The sequence below is a fragment of the Convolutriloba macropyga genome, chromosome 3 (genome assembly GCF_964194025.1).
Source record: "Convolutriloba macropyga chromosome 3, txConMacr16.3, whole genome shotgun sequence".
Taxonomy (NCBI): Eukaryota; Metazoa; Xenacoelomorpha; order Acoela; family Convolutidae; genus Convolutriloba; species Convolutriloba macropyga.
In genome coordinates, this window is record NC_134470.1 from 30,022,878 (window position 1) to 30,045,867 (window position 22,990).

Genomic DNA, 22,990 nt, shown 5'->3' on the forward strand with positions numbered 1-22,990 from the left:
AATGCAACCAAGACATGGTTGTGGTTTATTTCATTATATTATCAATCATATCGATATAGTGATACTTTGTTGTCATACAACGCTGACTAACTTTGTTCGCGCAACAGTGTTCACTCGATCACGCGATACATCCAAGTAGTCGGCCGTGGAAGCATTCCTCCACTCGCATTTGTCCACAAACCAACTGGCCACGTGATCCAATTCTGAAAACAGCAACAGCAATGACAGCGAGACAAGATGATAGACAACTGGAAACAACTTCTAAGTCAACTTTGGAGAAATTCAATATGGAACAACTCATCTGCGCCTAATCAACTATTTTCTTCTATCTTTGTTTTATGACCCCACCAACCTTACCCTTCCGTTACGTTATTTGAACGCAAAGAAAAATGAGAGGGTTTAAAATTTGTAAACACATAGAACTGTTTTAACGTTGAGAACTTGATAAACAAAAATCAGAAGTCCACAGATAGAAAAAGCCATCTACACAATTAAACAGTTTCGTGTTTGATTAAGAGAGATCAAGGAAAATTAACACAAAAACTTCAATTTCCATAGTTAATATAAACAGTATTTGGTAAAATTTCGCAAACCAAAACCAAATAACTGAAAAATCTTCTGCCACCGTGATTTTGCACAAAAATTAATTTTATAGCAACTAACCGGTGATATTAGCAGGTGGGAGAGGGATTCTGTATTTCCTCAGACAGTTGACCTCTTCCTTAAGGTCTCCTTTGGTGAACGTGTTCCTCAGGAGAGCACATGCCATCTCAAGGTCACTCTCACTTGACATCATACGTGCATACACATGCTAGTACAACAACCAACAAATCACAATGAAAACAACAATCATATGGAAAGGTAATCATTTTGGTTAACCAAATATAAAAATTAAACTTTTCAAAATAAGATAATTTAATTGTGTCTGTTGTGTTGTTTTTAACTTAAGTTGGCACAAAAGATCAAATAAATGTTCTCGAAAAATTATAGCTAGTTTCATCAACATATTTTTAATTATCTCTGATACCCTATACATACTAGCACTTGCAACTTGCCCAGAAATTTGACTTTTATCGGAATATTTTGAACACTAAAAAATTAGATTTCCATCAGGACTCTTTTGAGGGAACAATAGCCAACCTGAACTAAAAACTCGATGAAATCGTCATTTGCGGCTGAAATTTCGGACGGTGATCTACGATTTTGATCTCCTTCTCCATCATTCAACACAGTTTTCAAATGCCTCTCAGACGCTTGCAATATTTCCTGACCCAGGATCGAATAACATCTACTCAAACCTTGTGTAGATAGACATTGTTTCGCAATCAAAATTCCATTCACTATACAGAGAGCCAAAATCGGGTTTCGAACTGAAGGGTTGGAACAAATCTGCTTCCAGGTTTCACCAGGTAAAGTTTTCACGCTTTGTTTGATTGCTCTACTCAAGAATTCTGGTTTCAGACTTAGTTCTGATTCGCTTGGTTTGAAATTTTGTGCATCGAATAAGTCGCCACCGAATTCGGGCTTGTTCAGTACAGTGTCGTACGATATTGGACATAAGTTGAGTGACTTTGGAAGTGAGAAACTGTGTTTGGGTTCACCCACTAACCATAACTTGTGGGCTGAATCAGGCTCTAAAAGTATATGCTTGAAATGAATACAGGATTGCATTTTTCATATGAATAGCTCTGAAGTTAATTTTGATTGATAATTTCACATGGTACGATTTTGGTTTTTTAATAATTCTAGAGAAAATTGACATGCAAATATAACAGAAGCAAGTTTTCATGCACTTTATTTATAATTTCAGAAAATTGGACATTTTTTGAGATAGTTTATGTGAAAAGCAAATTGGCTCAGGAAAATTGACAAAAAATTTTTCTGAAAAGCCTTTAATGAGAGTGTAACGTCATCGTGATGTTTTCAAAATCTTGTGAACTCAGAAAATGCACTGACTAATCATCAAGCTTTTGAATATTCTCATTTCAGATGACTCACCAGTACGTTGCACTATTTGAACCAAACTTCCAAACACTCTCTGTAAGAACTGTTTGTCAACTGTTGACACGTGTTTCAACACCACCCAGTTGATCTCTGAACTTGTGAACCTCTTCTCTATAAACTCTATGACGTAAGAGGTACTGGGTTCCGTCACTGGGTCAATCACTGTCACTTTGGGTGAGTCCTGGGAACTCTATAATAATGGTTTTACGTCAGCTTCTATTGACTGTACTCAAAATTACAAATAACAAATGATTGAGGAGTTTGAAATATAGACATTCAGAAGCTTAGAAATGCGCAGTATGAGTCCTCGTGCGTTATTCTAGCTGAATTTAGTTAGATACACTTTTTGTCAAAACTGGTCAATAATGTCGAGATAAGATTGCAACTCTTTGAAAAATTCGAGAGCCATAACTTCGCAACGCAAAAACAATTCCTCTGAAATTGGAAAACAGCATCATTAAAATTTTGGCTCAACTCGGAGATGGTCACAGCTTCTTTATGAATTCTATCTAGCTTTGCTTTGATCAACTGTCATCTTTCTGCTTGTTTCTAAACTCTGACCTACAGAAAAAAACGAATTCGTTCAATAAAAACTGGAGTTCTTTTTGTTTCATACTCCCTTTCTTATTCGATATCCAGTTGAAAACTATGCGTGTTCTTATACTATTATGTTGCTATGTGTAAACATTACACGCGCACGTGTGGACACAGCATTTTAAAAACGTCTCTTCGTACCTCGGCCAGTTTCTCAATCCTGCTGACAATTTCATCCTCGATATTTGCATATTCCACGTGATCAAGTCCTCCTCCGCTTAGTAGTGCATCTTCATTGCTTGACTGAGTGCAAGGTAATGAGACCACGAATCCAGACTTAGATTCCAGCAACCCTGCCAGACTCTGCTTCGGACTGCTAGGGTTCTCCTCATCGTCACTTTGGGTAAAGATCACGTTTATAATCGGCAGATTGTCCTAGAAAGCATTCATTGTTTCAAACATCAAATTTTAGAGAAGACTGATACGTAAACAATTTATACATGCAGATTCACCAATTATTGTAATCCGTTGATTATTAACTGTGCGTTTAAATTTTTGAGGGAGGATTTGAGTTCCGCATATATTTCTTGCCAAAAAAGCATTACAAGCAGCATATAATTTAATAGAAACTATAATGTTCGTTTCATAAAGCTTCATTCTCATCCTCAGTTTAAAAAAATAATTACAACTTAATTATCAGCTGCAATCATCATACGGTTACTCCAGCCTATTATTTTAACTAACCTGGACAAATAGTTTGAGAGCTGAACTGAATCGATCAGGTCTGAGGAGTCGGATGACGATGAGTCTGTGTACGTCTCTCCAGGAGTCTTCGTCATCCTTGGGCATGGACACACTCTCACAGTTCTCACACGAGTACCACTTGAGCCAGGCGTCACTGTTCTCCACGATGTCACGACACAGTCCATGCAGAGGCGAGTCCTGATACACAACACAGATTAAACCAATCTCCTTGACTAGCAGAAAAATATATTTGGATCGTGATATGCGAGAAGTAACATTGAACATAGGCATTTAATCTTGAAGGTGTTGAATAATTATACCTAATTTCCTGTCCATTACATTACGACTTCTTGTTGCCCTTATAGGGGTTAATTTGAAGAATTTTGAATCAATGTGGCTTTCCAAGTGCTGGATAGTTGAGTACAGCTTGACATTATCCGAGGGCTAAATTGAGAAACTTCGAAAACAAATTTTTTAAAGTTTTTTTTACTCGAAAGCTTCCTTTTTCAATTTAGTGAATTTAGGAAATTGGACGTAAACATACCAACTTAGACATTGAAAAATATTCACTTCACAATAACGAGGAAAACTGTTCAGTGGCATTCGATTACTTGCAGATTCTAAAAACTGTAACGGCCCAACAATCAATAATTTTTGTCAGCAATAAAAATACAACTGTTCAAATGATCAAGTAACAGTTAGACTTCATTGATGAATCATTCGTGAAAACTCCTACGATGAATTGAATATTTTAATGGTTTTTTTCCTATTCTCATTCAGGAATTTTACCTCTCCGATTTTAACATAGCTGATCACTGATCAAAAAGATTGGCTTATCTCTCCTTTTCATAAGTGCGAAAACAAGACACCTCTGATTAATCTAACAACTTATCGGGTGTGAAACCTGGCAGAGAGTGATAAACTGGGTGTGAAACCTGGCAGAGAGTGATAAACTAACACCAAAGAAGGCAAAAATTTCGAAAAAGCACTAAAGTGAAGACGGGGTACAGATGGGGTACAAAAAACAGGCGAAGATTCCAAAAAAAGTCAGTTGCTCAAATTGACTTTCATCTAGATGATCTTTTGAACACCTCAAAATTATCTTTTGAAAGCATTGTTCGCCAATAAAAAAATACAAACAAAGGCACGCATATAACAAAAAAGGCTACAAAGCTAGTTTGAGAGCAATTAAACAAAAGCATCTTCCAGCAGCAAAAAAAAAATCCTAGTCATGCTACCGGGCAAATGCTCCGATCAGTCATCAACTTGCGTTGCAAAGGATTGTGGCATGTTGCCCCAACTATGCTTCTGCGATAGATGAAAAAACTACCATAAGTTTATTGCTTTTCAAATAGACGACTGCAATCATTTGAGCAAATTTTCAAACCTGTTAATCAGTACAGTGTTTGATTTCAAAATTATAGTGTAGGAGCAGCTACACAAGGTCCGTCTCTTCAAGCAAACTGCAAATCATTAATTCTAAAAAAACAACTGATAGGTTGCTAGAAGATATTGAAGCCTCAGAAACAATTTAAAAGCATGAGACCTCAGAAAAATTGAAAAATGGTGTTATTAAAAAGTTTTGTGTGATTCCAATTGCGATTTATGCACTATGAAAGTTCAAACAACTTTCAGGGAGTACCTCTACATAAATCATCATATTTACGTAAACAAAAATCATATTGAGACAAAGGACAACTTGAGAGTGACGCAAATCACAAGCGACCAAAAAAGTTATCTCCACTAAGAGTACAAACTCACGTCAAGTACGCGATGTCGTCAAAAAATTGCGAAAAGGAATGAACAAAAGGCTGATTTAAACTCAGCGTGGCGTCACTGGTCGTATCAAAGGACGACAACATAGCCGAAAGAGTTCCGGCAACAAATTGAAAATTTGGCACTAACTAAAAATTAGATGAAATTAAACCAATATCAGTCAACGAGACATTTTCCTGGCAAAACAAGAAAAGCTAAATGTAAAACATTATGACTATGAATGAATCATAACCATGAATTAAACGCTTTATGAGTCACAGGACACAAAAAAATCGCCTACAATTCTGGCAGCTCTAACACATTGTAGGCAACGCGTCAATGAAAGATATAAGTAGTCAAAATTGGGGTGGTCTACCGCACAGAAAAAGGATCGCTTCATTCTAAAGCCTCGAACCTCAGTTTATGTTCTTTATGCATGATATTTTTTCTTCTTTTAGTGCCTTAACCATTGTGCCAAAGAGACATCAGATCTACATTTTTTCGGATATTATTATACCATTATGTTTCAAGGTTAGTCCATACATTGAGTTCATTGATGATCATCATTTACTCATTTATCTTTATGTTTGACATATACCAAACTGAATAGTTTGCTTACTGTCCGTTTCGCTTCTGTTTTGTGTGCCTTTAAAAGCTATCACGCGTCTTGTGCGTGCTTTGAAATATTGAATCCGTAACGCAAAAGTGTATCAAAGAATTGCTTTTATGGTATGCCCTGAGCCATTTGTTATCAAATTTTTTGGTTGAAAATTTATTTCATTTTCAAGGTACGTTTCAATTTTGCCCCACCACTCAAAATTAACTAATCTGACAGCCGTTTGTCAAGCTGTATTTGGTAACTTTGATAACTTTCTAGTCTTTCAGGAGAGATTGGTTTTGGTAATAATAAATTGAAGAAATATTATTAGATTTCACCAAAATTGTGAACAAATTCACAAGGTAATACATTTAAGTTATATACATAGGATTTACATAGTTAGAGTTTTAATAGTTTTCTTCGTCTGAGGGAAGAACTATAACGTCTTCATCATCAGGGGTTTCCTGAACTTTGGGAATTTTCCGAGGCTGAGGTTGAACGGATGCGGTTGGTTTTTCTCTCTTAACTGCTCTCTCTCTCTCTCTCTCTCTCTCTCTCTCTCTCTCTCTGAATTCTTGTAATCTCTGTTAAATCGCAGTAGAGCTGCCATTTCTCTCAACCCCAAGGACACTTAGCGAAGCTCCCATATATCACCTTTTCTGTCAAATCTCTTTATATGGAAGACCACGCTGAGCAATGTGTCCTCGGGGTCGAAGAACTTCATCGACAATCGGAAGTACGTATTGTCGTTATCTAAACAGAGGAACATTAATTAGATCAATTTCTATCTTTAGCAATAGACTCCTAAGGTTAAGAATTTTATATTTCTTATATCTTTTGCTCTGATAAAGTTTATACTACTGAATAAACTTGAGCATTTGAAGAATTATATTACCTCTGAGGTCCCTGATGACTTCACAGCTTATAGAGTCCAACCGCATCCGCTCACAAGCCTCCTGATGAACTACAAGTCTGCCCTCTGGGTGTATTCTCCCGTCGATGATGACGCGCAGCAACTCCACTTCCATCAATATGCTGTCCAGCATTGATTGGAATTGATGTTCGGGTATGCTTATCGTTTGGTAGACAAATCTTTCGTTATTCGAGATTTTGTACAGCACAATTTCAAAATTTGAACCCTCTGATTCAGCTTCTCGCCACATCTTTACTAGGCCGGTTGATGTTTTACATTCAAATTGATAACTAGGAGAAGTCATCTCGTTGAGTACAGTATTTGTTCACTCACTATTTTAGTGTAGATCAAATCAAATTCGCAGGAGTGATTTTTTGGGGAAATTGAGGGCTTTTTATAGTGTTTATCGGTGCATAACTCAAAAATATCTAAACAGGTTGAGATTATTTTCAAGTAATTTTAACATAGAGGAACCTGGGAATCAGCTGAGAATGGGGCGGTACAGCATTTTGAAGTCATTTTATCAGAACTACTGAAATTCAATTGAATACCCTGAAAATGGCCTCATATGGTACGACCTATGCCCTACTGATTAAGCTTTGTAATAAGCATTATTGGTTGGATTAGATAATTAGGCTCCTAAGTTTTCGGGTTTATTTTTATAAATCTAAATCTTGACAAATAGTTGGTAACACTGCCCTACTTTCCTTCATCTTCTAACACAGATTAAATTTTATTGCAATTGGTTTGAACTTACCACTTAGGTAAACCGTTACTATATACGTTCATAGTAACTGTTGAAAAGTTTTTCACTTGATAGGATATCGGGGTTGCTATAGATCGAAAGGAATACTCAGTCGAAATCTCTTGGGAACTTTATGCCGGATTTTTCTAAAGAACTGTGCTCTCGTTGTTTTCTACTTATGCTTCCAATATTTTTCGATGATGATTCGAGTATCAAGTCAAAATTTTGAAAAGAATTTTATGCCAGGCTACTGTGAAGAGCAACGCTCTTCTTGTTGTTTTTTGTATCCGCACATTGATATATATATATATATATATATATATATATATATATATATATCATAGATAAGAGCGGAATGATTTTTCGCACAGATAATATCAATAAAAAGCGAAAGCTCCGCACTTTCTTTATATGATGTTTTCAAATAGAGGGCATAGTCTTTTAAAGATTTAAATGTTCCATGCATTATTCAATTTCTTGAATATTATTAAACGAACTTGTTAGTCCTTTAACAAGATTGTGCAGAGTGTCAAAAGTTTATCCTCACCCGGAAGGTCTGTCTGGAGTCACTTTTTACGGGACGCTAGTATTAAAGAGAGATCATCTAATGCATGGGATATAATGTTATTTAAAGTTTTTGAAATATAACTATTAATAAGCTATGAAGTCTGACTTTAGCTAAGTGTAGTAAAGTTCAGCAATTACACTCACCTATTTCAATCATATTACGAGTATCAAATCACAACTTTGAAAAAGAATTATATGCCACGCTACTGTGAAGAGCAGCGCTCTTCTTGTTTTTTTTTGTATCCGCTCATTGATATTTAGATCATGGATTTGAGTGAAATAATTTTTCGCAAAGTTTATATCAATTTGAAGCAAAAAGCTAAGGAGAGCTGCGCTCTACAGAATTTGGTATAAAATTATTTCATATACTTACAATTGCATATTATTTAAAAACAATGCTGTTTTATATCGTTTATAAAACAATATAAAACAGCAGTAACTATATCTCTGTATAACTCTGTATAAACAACAGTAACTATATCTCTGTATAACTCTGTAACTATATTGTTTTAAAAAAGTTCTAGAGATGCAAGAATAACTGCTGGACGAATTATACGATTCTCATCAAAATCTCATTAGCATGCATCCAAAAATCTTGTTGCTTTGCAGCTTCTTGCGTCACTAGAATACATTAAACCTCCTTCTGGCTTTTGTCAGACCTGGCTACCTCTTGTCGAAGGGGCCAGGCTGAAGTCAGGTGGAGGATAGTCGAAAAAAACAGTCTACGAAACCTAAGGTTTTAAGGACTGTTTTTCCGACTATCCTCCACCTGAAGTATTTTCAAATCAAAGATGCCTGGATTCCCGGTTTAATTTAAACTGGAGCCTCGCATCTTTGCTGGGTTGTTCCTGAGAACAACACCAGATTTCCTAGCCTTTATAGAAAGGCGAGGACACCTAAACTAATATTTGGTTTAGGAATCATGTTCAAATGCAATTTCTGCGATCAGGACTTCGCTAAACGAAAGGAACTCGTGTTGCATAAGCATCAAAAGCATGTTGACCTCCCAAATCAGAACTTTGTTTGCGGACATTGCTCAAACACTTTTACGCTCGCGAAAAACTTGGTTCGGCATTTGAAAAATGTCCATAAATTTGCGCGTTCTGTTAGATGCAATTCTTGTCAAACGTTTTTCGGACATGAGCAAGCGTTGCGAAAACATTGTGCAGACGAGCATTCTGTGGTGGGTTCAGTTATTCGAACTGATCCATCCAATTTCTCTCAAGAAGATCGTTTTATTTTGGAACATGAGAGAAAGTCAGTTCGCAAGCACTTCCAGTCATTCCGACTCAAAATAAACCACGGTTCAATTTTTGACCCCCTTTGAATTTCTCGTGCTCCAGGAACGAAAAATTACAGATTTTATCACGCCGAAACTTCACCATTTGGTGACTGCGAAGTTCGCAATCTGCATAGAGGTGAAGTTCACCAAGCCTCTAACTCATGATAGTACTCTTTGTTTCTTTCACAGTCCAATGGAGAGCCTCTCCACATCATTGATTTCTGAAGAATATTTCGGTCATATTGACAAACTATTGACAAAAATAAACGTGTTTTGCACTGCAGGAAGAGGGTGGGTGATAGAAAAGTTAAATGTTGTCGAATTGAAGATTTCAAAATATTCCCCTCTTCGCGCGGGATCTTACATTGCAACGCCTCCTGAACTTGAAACACAGCGCAAATCAGTCTTGAATATCAAAAACATGAAAGACAATCTGTGCTTCATTTACTCTGTTTTAGCCGCGCTCTTCCCCGTTAAGCAAAACCAAGAGAGACCGCAAAGTTACCGCCAACACATAAACAGTCTCCACTTCAACCCGCGAAAAATACCAGTGGCTTTAGCTGATATACCGGTTTTCGAGAAAAACAATCACCTGAAAATAAACGTGTTTGCTTACGAGTGTAGCAAAATGTATCCGGCTTACATCAGCAATTATAAAAATTCAGCGAAGCGAATCAATTTATTGTTGCTGTCAGATGAAAATAATTGGCACTATTGTTTGATAAAGAACTTGGATCGAGTTCTAAAGGTTTTACTTCGCTCGGCCGCCACCGCTAGCTCGAAAAATAACGTTCGAAAATTCTGCGAGCGTTGTCTGCAGACTGTTGCTCGCGAAAAAATTAAGCTTCACAAATCGCTTTGCGAGCATCATCAGCCACAAGTTATTGAGATGCCGCCACAGGGTTCTACCGTAAAGTTCAAAAACTGGCAGAAGACATTCAAATGGCCGTTTGTGGAGTATGCTGACCTAGAGGCTCTTGAAGTCAGAACGGAAGATTTCGAAGTGGCCGAAGAGTTGCTCGAGACTGGATTAAATAAAGGTGGAGCATCTAGCTGTGTTACTGAAAATCAGTATCCTTGTAGCTTTGGAGCTGTTCTTGTTGACAGCAGAAGTTCAAGTGTGCCGAGGCGAAGATTGTATTGCTGTTCTGATGCAAACTTTACAAAAATGGCTGAGATGGGCAGACAATGAGCGTCAACGCTACAGATTCCTAAAGATGCCCAGTTTTGCCAAAAGGGAACTATTGAACAACTGGTTTGAACCCTGCTGCATATGTCAACAAATCTTCGAGTCTGATCATGAAAAAGTAGTCCATCACTGTCATCTCACAGGCACTGTATTTGGCGTTGCTCACAGTAGTTGCAATTTATTGGTTACGGTTGGTAGTTTTCTCCCTGTTTTCTTCCATAACTTGTCTCGTTACGATGCCCATCATATCATAAAGTACATGAAGCTGGAAGAAAACGAGACTCTCTCAGCTATATCTAGGACAGAAGAGACGTTTATTTCGTTCTCAGTTCAGGTTCCCATTAGAAGTTACTTAAACAAATGTGGTGTCGCGAAACTTGTACGCAATGAATTGCGCTTCCTGGACAGTTTTAATTTTATGGCCTCGAGCCTTAATTCACTGGCACAAACGTTGCAAGATGCCGACTTGAAATTACTCCGATTCCACTTTAAACAATTTTGTGATTCAGATTTCAAGAAAATAAGAGCAAAGGGAATTTTTCCTTATTCGTATTTAGACTCATTCCGTAGGTTTGAACTTGGCTTTCCTGCCTACGGTGACCATTGGAAAAACACTCTAACCGGAAGAATTGATGTTACTCAAGAAGTGTATACACGAGCTGTTGATATGTATCATCTCTTCGGTTGTAAAAATTTTGGAGACTACCGCGACGCTTATCTGCAGACAGATGTGTACTTACTGGCAGATGTGTTCGAATTGTTCCGCTCGGTGTGCATAAAAGTTTATCGTTTGGATCCTGCTCATTTTTATAGTGCTCCTAATCTAAGCTGGGATGCAATGCTGGTAACAACTGATGTTGAGTTGGGGCTTCTGTCCGACGTTGATATGCTGCTTTTCTGCGAAAAAGCTATTCGAGGTGGTCTCAATGGCGTGGGAGCGCTGAGACATTTTCGAGCTAATAACAAATATCTTCAGAATTTCGTTAGGAACGAAAAGTCCGTTTTTGGCGCTTTTTTTAATGTTACCTTACTCTATGGTGGCATCATGATGAAAAAGCTTCCAAAGGATGGCTACAAGTGGAGCGAGTTTTCAAACATCGATGAGCTAATTGGAAAGTACAGGTCAAATACCGACTTTGGCTACTTCGTTGAAATTGATCTAGAATATCCGCGAGAGATTCACGATGACCACTCTGATTTTCCCTTCGCTCCCGAGAAACATGTTATCCAAGACGATTGGTTGTCTGCGTACAGCAAAAACTTAGCGGCTAACAGATCTGCTGTTCCGAAATTGGTCGAAACTTTGTTCGATAAGCCGAATTATATATGTCACATTGAAAACTTGCTATTTTACATCGATCAAGGTTTGAAAGTTGGTAGACTTCATCGAGTTCTGCAATTTAATCAGTCTGACTGGTTGCGTCCCTATATCGAAAAAAATACGGTTATACGAAAGCAAGCTTCAACAACGTTCGAAAAAAATTTTTATAAACTGATGTCGAACGCTTGCTTTGGCAAAACAATGGAAAGCAAACGAAATAGAAAAAATATTCAGTTTGTATCTGATGAGGCGAAAGCCTCCAAACTTACGTCGAGGCCGAGTGTCAAGTCATTTCAAATTATAAGCGAAAATTTGTGTTCCGTTTATTTTTCCGTACCGAACATTAGATGGGACAAACCAACTCCCGTCGGAGCAGCCATCTTGGACCTTTCAGAACTTGCTCTGTACCATTTTCATTATAAAGAAATGAAACCGAGGTACGGGAAAAAGATTTGTGTCACTTACAAAGACACTGACTCGCTTCTGTACAGAGTAGAAACCGAAGACTTGTATGAAGACATGTACGAATTTAAACATTTATTGGATCTCAGCGATTACCTAACTTCTCATCCTCTGTTCGACGCGAGTAATAAAAAAGTGCCCCTGACAATGACTGGCGAGTTGAATGGTTCAGTTTTGGAAGAGAGTGTAATTCTTGGATCTAAGATGTACAGCATCAAGTTTCAAAGGGGAGTAAAACAGAGTGCCAAAGGCATGCAAAAACTTGTTAAAAAGACTCTGCATCATGACAAGTTTCGTGAGTGTCTTCTGACCGGAGTTAGCAGTCGAGCACCAATGACAAGAATTCATTCAGCAAACCATCAAATAAAGGTTACAACAACAAACAAAACGGCTCTGAGTTGTTTTGATGACAGAAGATTCATACTGGATAACGGTGTTGACACTTTACCTGATGGCCACAACAGCCTCAATCAAACCCCAACAGTGACCTTTGAATCGGATTGTCCATCACTACAGGATAGTGACTGTGAAAACAGTTCGATTTCAAGCGAAGAAGAGGAGAAGGAGGAGAACTTCGAGCTGATATCGACAGTAGACCTTTCTGATTCCTGCTCAATAGCTTCTACTACGGTCTCTTCTTTTGGTAAAAACGCTTTTTGCAGTTCAGTTTTTACGAAATAGTTATTATGTACTTATTTTTGTTTCAGCTCCACCCAATCCTGGCTTTATACCTCGAGAAGTTGATGACTCGGAGCCAGTTTTTAATTGGAGTGATTTCAGTGATGAACAAGATAATAGCGACGAAGATCGTTGTCTACCCCGGAACCCGTTTATAGATAATGAAGCAATTGAAGGAGAATGTAGTAACAGAAGTGGCGACGAATCTTGTATCATTCAGCCTATGCCTGCAAAGAGGCGACGACCTCTTGTTTCCTACTCAGACTCAGATTAAAAACACATGGTTAGCAATACAAATTAAATTATAAAATGTTCAATGTGTAATTGGTTTGAGATATACTACTGAAAAATCTCATCAAATTCAACTCATTAATTAAGCCAATATTTTTAACTGCGTTTAACACTAAAAATCTGAAATGCTTCGTTGCCGTAAGGCGATCCCGAAACTTTGTGTGTTGTGTATAGCCCACCTTTTGAAATATTTGCAAAGCTGCATATAAGCAATACAGCCCGCATAAGTTTGAAGATAAAGATTGAGGGGGAGGTGACGAAGCAGTTTCGTGAATGTCAAAACGAACCGAAATTTTGTACAGTGAATTAAATCGTTCTTGGAAATGAGTGAAAAAATTTAGCGGAATTTTCAGGCTGTTCCAGAATACAATGTTTGTTAATTTCTTGTTTCTTTTTTGTTTGGCTGAGCTTTTGAATGTTGATTGAAGTTGAGTTCCCTTGAATTTTTTTGGAGATGTACTTACAATTTGAAAGCGGGGACCTGAGTTCATTCTTGGAAAATTGTCTGCCGACCAAACACCTCCAAAAGGAAACTTTAATAAACGTAATTTGCCTACTACTCCTTTGATCGAAATGTTATCCATTGAATATAATTTGGTTTTTTGAAATATTCCTTTTGGTGTCAATAAAAACTTGACTGAATCTCTCTCCGATAATAAAGAGTTCAACTGCTTCTGGAAGGGCTTCAGAGAAGAATAGCTTCAGAGTAATTGGCGCTCCTGTCAGTTCGGGGAATAGGGTAAGATTTTTTGACGCCTCTTGTGATGAGGTCAAGTCGAAACTGACAATAAATTTTTTATCGAAATCCTGCAGAGAAATTTTATTACCGCCATTTTTAAAACCCAGCGCTGTTAGTGTGTTGTGATATACTCTGACATTATTTTCAGTGTCAATTGGTGTGCCTGCTATAGGTAAGCCATTTCCTCGTATGATTTCAATTCTTTTTATTTTATACTTGTTTTACAGAAAAGGGTTTGTCTCTTTCGATCCTCTGAACTTAACGTTTGCTACCATGCACATTGTTAAACGTCTGATTGGCTCCGTTCCCAAAATTGATTCTTTAACGAAAGAATTTTGACCAGATTGCATGATAAAACTTTTGCAAAGAAATTCTATATAGGGGTACCTTGCTGGTGATTTTAATAATGCCTTCTCGATTGAAAGTCGTACTGATTCAGTGACAGTTATCTTGCGGACAAACATGGACGCTTTTTCTATTACTGCCGTAAACAGTTTGTCGTTATCGTCGGCCAAGCTAAAAAGACTAGAGTTTAACTCGAATGTCGACTTCAGGGACTATAAGTTTTTCGCAACTAAAAAAGTCGACATAAAGGGAACCATAGAGGTTAAGCGTGTAACCTGACTCCAAGGTAGCTTTCAAACGGTTTTGTAACCACTCAGATTAATTGGCGTCTGACGAAGGCTCTGAGTTGTAACTGTATCCTTGACAAGCGGCCCAAGTCTCTTTGCTATCACTGTTCGTTGTTAATTATGTCTCAAGAAATGCTCGATGGTGGTAAGAGTTGTTGCTATCAGAAATCAAAATACCGTTGGCGTATACTTCGACCTGTGAGAATAGGCTGTGTAGAGCATTGTTTGCAAATACAACTTTGCTTGCGTCACTTGCTTTTACGCGATCTTTTCCATCTGGCGTGTAGATAGACACTTGAATTCCTAGTTGAATATAGTTAAGGTCAATGCAGTTGCGCTGGTCTCCGCTGATTAAAAAGTCTAATGTTGGTCCTCTTGAACCGACTTGTGGGTAAATTTCTTGATCGAATCCGCTCTCATAATTCACAAGAACACTAGGTTTCTCAAAAAAGTCTAAAGCTGTATGCGTTACAGGGTTGGCGATATCTGCTACAATGCTGGTGAACTCAGTACTTTAGAATCTTACGTTTGACAAAATATCTGATCGACTGCGTTTCGTCTTGGTTGTCTTTAAAGTGCTTTGGGCTGGCCTCTTGCGTGTTGGTATCTCTCTTATCTCTAGTTTGTTTGTTGATAAGGGGTTTTGGGTTGCGCTGCGCCCCGCCGCCTGGCGAGCGGACGGCGCGGTAACCCGCGAACCGCGGCCGGGAGACACGTGCGTCAATCGCAACCGTTTCGGCGGGCGCGGGCGGGAACGATCGGCTGTTGTCGATTCTGAAATTGTTTTTGAAACTCATTTCTTCAATGAGTCTTTTGCTGCAGATTTTAGTTTCTTTTTTCCTGCTATCATTTGCCCAATCTCAGGAATTGCTGCTCGCTGTAATAAGATTGCGTCCCATTTTTTTGGCAAATGGTAAAGCGTACTTTTGTAGTAGTGGTAAAGTACAGCGACCAATTCGTACAGCTAATGCGCCCAATCCTGCGGCGCCTGATCCGAACTGCCGTGCGGGACGGCCATGAGTCAGAAAGTTTTCTTCATTTCTCGCAATTTGTGCTTCATAGTGTGCGTCCATGCTTCCAATCAAACCAACTGTTTATTGGGTAGCCGTTGAGCATAATGAACTACTTTGGTAAAAACTGAAATTTCAATGTCAGCCAGCTTCGGCCTATTGAGAGAAATGGCATCAGTTGTCCGGTTTCGTCGCGAATCGTTATGTTTATGGATTGAAATGATGACTTGAATACATTTTTCCATTGCAAGTTTGAGAACGATTGATGGCAAATGATCGCGTTTTGTGTCTTTTGTGTCGAGTTGTCTGGAAGGGCTGTTGTTCTAAGAAGTGACGTTAATTTGTTTCCAAGAATCTGTTCTTGTATCAAATCGCAATAAACAAAAATTGTGTGACGCCCACCGGAGATATCTACTGGATATTTAGGGTTGACACCAATTTTAAGTATGTGTGTTCCGAGAATGTTTTGCAGATCTGGTGAATGAAGTTTTATACTTGTTGGACTTCTCTGTTCAGTTTCGTCTTTGTTAGTTTATCTTCACCGGAACTGGCGGCGGTCATAAAACCATCCTCATTCCCTGTTGATGCCTGGTCTTTTTGGCCACTGTTGCTTAATAGCTTTAGTTTCTGGGTATGGCTTGAAATGCACCATATGATAGGCCAGTCATTTTCATGTTTTGTTCTGAAGCTTTTTGCAAAAATTTTTTGCATCAAATTTTCAATTGTTGGGTAAAAACCAGTGTCAATTTTGCATTTGAGGTTTGCCTTTTTCCGAAGATGGTACTGTTTTCTGTCGGCTGGTCGACGACGGCGGCGGCGACCTATATCAGTGAAAAGTTCTTCTGCGCTCGTTGGTTCTATTGGCTCTTCATCATCCGACGAGGAATCTGTTTCGTCCATATGCGGCTCTGTAAAACCGTGTGTAACGTTTTTAAACTTTACTGGCCATGATATTTCGAGAAGTGCCACTTGCCATGTTCCGAATGTTTTGTTTAGATCTATTGGTTTGGGGAATAGATTTGTGAAAGCCGCCATCAAGTTGCCGGAATACGTTTCCGTGGAAGCGTTGGAGACTAAATTTATTGTAAAAGTATTTTCAGTTGGATCCATTTTTTTAAAATTTCTGAAAATTTTGTCAGTTCTGATTTGTAAAATCGGCCGACTATTTCTCCTCACGTTTCATGAGAAACAACGCGGTAAGTTGGAGGATTGAGTGTGAGGACTTTGTCTATTCTGAATATTTCGTGACTGAATTGAATCTTATAACCCGATGAAATGTTTCGATGTTGCGTTTGATTCGAACGGTCTCACCAATGGCAAATTTGGGCTTTTGTATCTTGTCGTTTACGTTCAGTGAAATGAGATAACATAACTTGTGTGCTGTTTGGTTACGCTCTTTGGAGCAAGACCTGTTATCCTGTTGACTCGAGAGTTAATGACTTTGAGAAAATTCTGCAGGTTATTTATATATGTACTGGTGTGATTTTCTTTTAAGAACTTATAAATTAAAGACTTTATGGATCGAATGTTTTGTTCTGCATACGAACTTTTCTTTTCGTTCCGAGTTTGGTAAATTGCTTTTTCTTTCTGCTCGCAAAAATTTTTGAATGATCCCAGAAATTCTTTTCCATCATCAGTCCATACTTTTTCCGGTTTGATTTTTGTCGTCATCAAGGCGAAAGCGCGTTTGGTTGTTGATGCGTATTTATCTTTCATAAGCTGAACCCTAAGGAATCTACTAAGTGTATCGACTGCCACCAATAGATATCGAGTGTTTCGATTTTCTGTGGACAATGATTGCATATCCGCAAGATCAATTGACCATAATTCATTCAAACGATATGACTGTACTTTTAGGCGTGGAAAACGGTGACGTGTTTGTTTGAACTTTGTCTATGTTGAGCTTGTTGTTAGGTAGGTTTCCACTGTTTTACGTTTTAGGCCTGTTGATATAACCAGCCTGTTGATACTGCCGTAGGCTGATGTAGTATTCGTGTTTATATAATTTTGTTGAATAGTTTGCAGGTCCCTGCTGTTTGTGATTGCTGATGAGATGACCCTTTCATTTTTGCATTTTGTGCATGTAAAGTTCTCTCTGTCGTACTCTTCAGCCTTCTCTATCCCTGAACATTGATTGTGTACCCAACCACAAATTGTGCAGTAAAACAGTGGTTTCCTTCTTTTGCTTTTTCCCAACAGTCCTACAGTTTCCACATGTCAGCTTTCTCGGAGGACCGGGGTTTTGCTCTATCCCACTGGTTTGAAGAAGCAACTTAATAAGCTTTCTACCTAATAGCTTTACTATCTGTAGCTGAACATGGAAAGCCATGTGGTGTTCAAATCTTTTGCAAGCTTTGGGCTAACTGATTTGGCGTTTGTGTTGGCAACTAGATGCTGGGCAATTTTGAGCTCTTTTACTAGGGTAAGATCTGCTGGAGAAATTTTTTTTGTAGGGTGCTGAATGTTTATTAAAAGCTCAAACAAATTGCTGTCAGATGGAGGTCCTCCAGTTTTCCTTTGAATTTTGCCTGTATGCTTATCAGTTGTAACGGTTGTTGAGTTTTGTAAAAGTTTAATAATTGTTTTCGACTTCTCAATTTTTCCGCTCGAAAGTCCAGTGAGAGTCAATTCTTCTAATATTTGATTTGCCTCGTCAGCGCTAACATTTGTTTGATGATGTTCTCTTGTTATCATCTCCTCTGTCTCCTCTCCCGATTTTTGCTCCTCATTGAACGTGGCTGCAACACTTAGTTGGGCTGCGACATCGCTTTCGTTAGAATTTCTTTTGGTTAATAAAATTTCTTTGGCTGTTTGGGGCTTTTGGTTGCTCTCGTTGGCTGCTTCGAGCAATTTGTTATAAGTTTGTAAATGAATGAGAATGAACTTCCGTGCCTCGTGTTATTGCGCCTGTTCTTTCTTGAAATGATTTTGAATGGGATTGTGAATTAGTTTAATAAATTGCAGTCGCTAGCAATTTTCGTTTTTGAGGTAATTTAACTTTCTTATCACAAATAAGAGAAAGAATGGTTTTAAATTTCTTGAACTGCTGTTTGGTTACATAAGTATTAGCTAACGAGACATTGCCTTGAACAATATTGTATGAACAGTCAACTAAAAATTTGATAAAATTATCATCGAGATCAATAAGCTTGAAGCGCTTCAGAACAGGTTTGAAGTTGATGAGCAGTTTGAAAGTAGTCAGATGTTGTGAATTGTTCATCGAGTTCAATTTTCTTCTGCGAATTTCCTACTATATAAAATATGCTGAGGTCGTTTGTTAAATGTGAGCAGAATCGTAGGTGCTCGCTGCATCTGGGATCCAAATCAATCAACAAATGACCGAATGGTTCTTTAGTAGCTAATTTATACGCCGACTGCACAAGATTTCTGCTTCCCAACTGACGACCTAGAACATCGACCTGAACTACATCTCGGGGATTTTTCAGTAAGAGCATATGTGTAACATTCATGTTAATTGTCTTCAAATTTGGACTTTTCTGGTACAAGTTATGCTTGAAAATTATGGCGTGTTGGTTTTTGTGTCGTCCAGAAATGACCAAATTCAAAAACTCTTCTTGTTGGCTGGCTTCTGCGTATACAGCATCAAAAATGATCAGTTGACGGTCCGTTTCGAGATGAGAGTTAATCTTGCTCCAATTGAGTCCTTCGATAATAAATATTATTGTGCCGAGTTTTATTTTGATTTCTGTATATATTTCTTGCCAATGCTGATAGACGTAAATTATTTTGTCAAATTGAGGATAAAACAGTTCTCTTTGTTTAATTATGATATCTGCCACAAGATGGGTTTTACCTGATCCACTGGGGCCAACTACCATCATCAGTAAGTGAGGTTGAGTAACAATTACTTTGTTCATTTTGGTGTTGGAATCCAACAACCAAGGCTGAAAGCGAGGACTGACCACATTTCTGGGCGTTCTGTTGAGAATTTGGTAACGAAAAGAAAATTAAGGCCGCTTGTTATTGCTGCGAATAAAAGAAAAATGTGTATGCTGTAAAATATTAGTGACCTTTCAATGCTCCCACAAAGCTTCCACGGGGGGCGCTCTTCATCGTTTTGGTCGAATATTATTTTACTAGCAATAGCCAAGTGACAATCTGGAGAGTCAGTCATTGCATTAGGGTGCTCGAGTGGGGTGGTGCAGGTGGTGGAGACTGACTAGATTGTCGTGATAATGTAATAAAATACTCTAATAGTTTAGAAGCTTCAACTAAAAGCTCAATTTCAGACAGTGTTAGATCAATTTCAGTTTGAACAAGAACAAAACGTTGACCCACTTTTTTCCAGCACTGTTTTCTCAACAATATTTCTGTCTTGTCGTTGACTTGAGATAATTGTAAAGCTGCCGGCTTCGAAATATGCAGTGTGAAGTTATCGGGGTCGTAATTGGTCATTCTAAAATGGCAATCCTTCAAAATAGGACCAGAATACGAGCTTAAAAATGATCCAAAATAGGACACCAGTTAAGTGCCCAAGCAGAAAGTGACTAGGAAAATTTGAAACCATATACACATATCCTGGTCCAAGTCCGTATTCTTCGTTCATGAATCCATACGCGTCATGAAATGCAGCATGTGTTCGTAGTATTTTCAAATGCTTAAGATACTCATGCAGTCTACTATTACCGGGTCCTATTAGTCCTGCATGCGGGGCCAGTTTATTGATGACTTGAAGGTCGGAATTGGGATCAATGAACATGCAAACTGCAAGAAATGCATTTTTTGTTGTTTTGTTCTGAGGGAAATGCTTAGAAGCAATTTCAAAATTGCTCAAAACTTTATTAATATCTGGAATAAGTATCATTAAATTGGTAAACCAACCGATTTACAGAACACTTATATAGGAAGTGGTAGTCAGTGAGAGGTTTTTTGTTATCAGTTTTCTTTTGTTTGTTTAGATGAGTCATCTGGATTTTCCGTGCTTTCCTCCAATGAAGCATCCCAGCATCTGCATTGCGCATTGTTCATTCCACATTGAACTTCCAAATAAGTTGAATGATCCCTTCTGTAGATCGATCCCCAGCCGGTTGCCTGAACGTCGATGTAATCCTCCAATGTCTGCTTGAAAGGGGAGTCTGTTTTCGCAAGACTCTCTATCTTTGCTAATATTCTGCGCTGGTATTCCGTCATTGTAGCACATTCTTGTCGTCTATTTGGACACGAGCGTTCCATCTCCCATATTGTTTCCATCAAGCTGTTTCGTTTTGGGGAAATATCCATTACTGTATCAGCGTTTCTTGTGAATTGTTCGAAGATGTCTCCTCGTCTTGTAATGTCTGATACATTGAATCGTAGTAATTGCTGATTGAACGTTTGAAATGCGCTTGTTGGTACAAACATTCTTGCTTTGATCTCGAACAGTACTTTGCTTTCATGACGAATATAGGATTTGATAGTCTTCTCCATGTGTTTTGGATTATCGTTTGTATAGACCAGAATGTGTTGATGCTCAAATGATATGTCGTCGCACCATCTGTATTGCTGTTGCGTCTTTTGAGGATCATGATGTACAACAGAAAATTGCTACTCTGTAAAGTGATCAATCCAGTTAGCGAGGCCCTTCGGTTGAAATTGTGTTGTCAAATTTGAGTCTCTTGCATCAATTTTGCGTCTCTTTGTTTGCGCCTCGAATGAGAATTGTGAGGGAATCAGAACTTGAGCACTATAAACAATGTATCAAAAATTGTCAGAACTTTCTGCGCTGTTATTCATGGCACTTGAAGTCCGTTGAGAAATGGTTTTAGTTCGCGTTTCTTGGTATATATAGCTTTAGTTATTTGTTCAGTACTGATAATTGAGAATTGAGATTACTTTAAAATGATAAAAGCGTGAACTGATTGAAAAAAGAGACACAGTTTAGCCCATAAGGTTATTCGAAATAACATCTGTGCCAAAGTGTCTCTTCGTACGGCATTGTAGTTGATGATTTTCACTCAGTAAATTTAAAACTGCATGTGGGGTAGTTCAATGGCATAACTATAGTGTAAACCTATCAATATGGTCGTGCCTATAGAATTGTTTAAGTTGTGTAGTTGTTGCATCTTGTAGTTCAGTGGTGTAGACGTCTTTGCTATTGTAATTAAGATTGATTTTGGCGTAGGTTCGAGACTAGATAGGAGGGATCCTAAATCTGTGCGGTAGACCACCCCAAATTTCACTGATATACAAAAACAAGAAAACTGACCACGCTATTAACAGTTTAAAATCAGATTGTGGCCGAAAAAACAGCAAGAAAGTTCTTTGAAAATAAAGCAAAGTATGGTAACTCAAACAAAAGCAGTCTAAGTTAAGAAATGTAATCAAATTAAAAATGCATTTGCTCAAATTGTACAACTTAACAACACACAATTTCTTCTGAAAACAATTCATCCTAGGAGGACCTGATAGACGAGATGAATATAAAAGCCTGCAAAATTTCTATTGATCTTATCAACCTGAAAAAAAAACAAATGAAAAACTTCGTACTAACTGACCTCCAAATATTCACGGATAAACGTTTAAACTGCCCCTTACATAAAAATAAAGAAACTAAACAACAAAAGAAAAAAGCTGTAGGAAAAACTACTGAAGTCTTGGCTATTACAAGCACTCCAAACAAAAATCTTCAATTCAAATATTTTTCGCGTGAACTCCGTGCAAAGACTATAAACAAAACAATAGAAATAAGAATGTTAAGTGCGCAAAAACTTGAAGTTAAGTAAAATCATAAAAATTGTCGAAAATTCGAAAAAAAATGTGAAAAATGACAAAAAGTCAAGTCAGCCCTTCACTACCTCCATTCAATAATTTACAGACAATTAGCGTCAAAAATAAATTACAATGTTCTCCCGAAGACACATTTTATTCAACACTCAGATAACATTTGTTTCTACAGGGGTTCTTTAGAACTATGCTGCGATAAAAAATTTAATCAACTGACAATTTAAAAAATGAAATGATAAAAACTGACTAAATAATTATTTTGAAAAAAGACCGAAAACAAATATTTGGATGACAAATTTTTCAGAGTTCAGGTCCAAAAATCTAAACAGCACGTAAATAAGAACCCCTCTCTTTGATTGATTACAAAAAAACGATTCGTAAAACAAAAGGCAAACTATTGCAAATAAATTAAAACTAAAAGTAAACTGATAATTTAAGATTTGAGTGCCAAATTTGTTTTTAAAACACATCAATGGGCTCCCAAAACAATAGTGGTAGTTAGTTTTGCTCATCCAATGAAAAAAATTCGATCTCTACTCTGCGTCAAATCAAATACAGTTATTGAATTATTCTTCAACTGCAATACTTGCTTTTAATTTGCTAGCGTCGTTTGTAATAAAAAACAGTCAAATTTAGTATTAAAAATTATGTTTTAAAATGATACTGTAGCCATTAAGAAAATCAAAACCAATATCAATTGAGGAACACTTTTGAAACCCTCAATTAAATTTCCCAAGGTAGAAAAAATTGCAAGAAATGATAATGTGGAAGAACGTCTTGAGTCTTCAAAAAAACATTATTTG

The 22,990-nt window shown here is 37.7% G+C and overlaps 2 protein-coding genes across 6 annotated transcripts in view; one reads left to right on the plus strand and one right to left on the minus strand.

Annotated features, from left to right (window-relative positions):
• Positions 1–22,990, minus strand: part of LOC142336146 (dynein beta chain, ciliary-like) — a 226,683-nt gene that overhangs the window by 11,669 nt on the left and 192,024 nt on the right. For all 5 annotated transcript variants that reach the window (XM_075384733.1, XM_075384736.1, XM_075384734.1 and 2 more), the window contains 6 exons: positions 3,283–3,480; positions 2,740–2,973; positions 1,999–2,194; positions 1,141–1,634; positions 664–811; positions 92–203 (listed from right to left, as the gene is read on the minus strand). In XM_075384733.1, coding sequence (XP_075240848.1) covers positions 92–203; positions 664–811; positions 1,141–1,634; positions 1,999–2,194; positions 2,740–2,973; positions 3,283–3,480 — 1,382 coding nt within the window. The remainder of the gene's footprint in view (positions 1–91; positions 204–663; positions 812–1,140; positions 1,635–1,998; positions 2,195–2,739; positions 2,974–3,282; positions 3,481–22,990) is intronic.
• The window catches only part of LOC142336147 (multiple coagulation factor deficiency protein 2 homolog), a 548,941-nt gene that overhangs the window by 5,737 nt on the left and 520,214 nt on the right, over positions 1–22,990 (plus strand). The window lies entirely within an intron of this gene.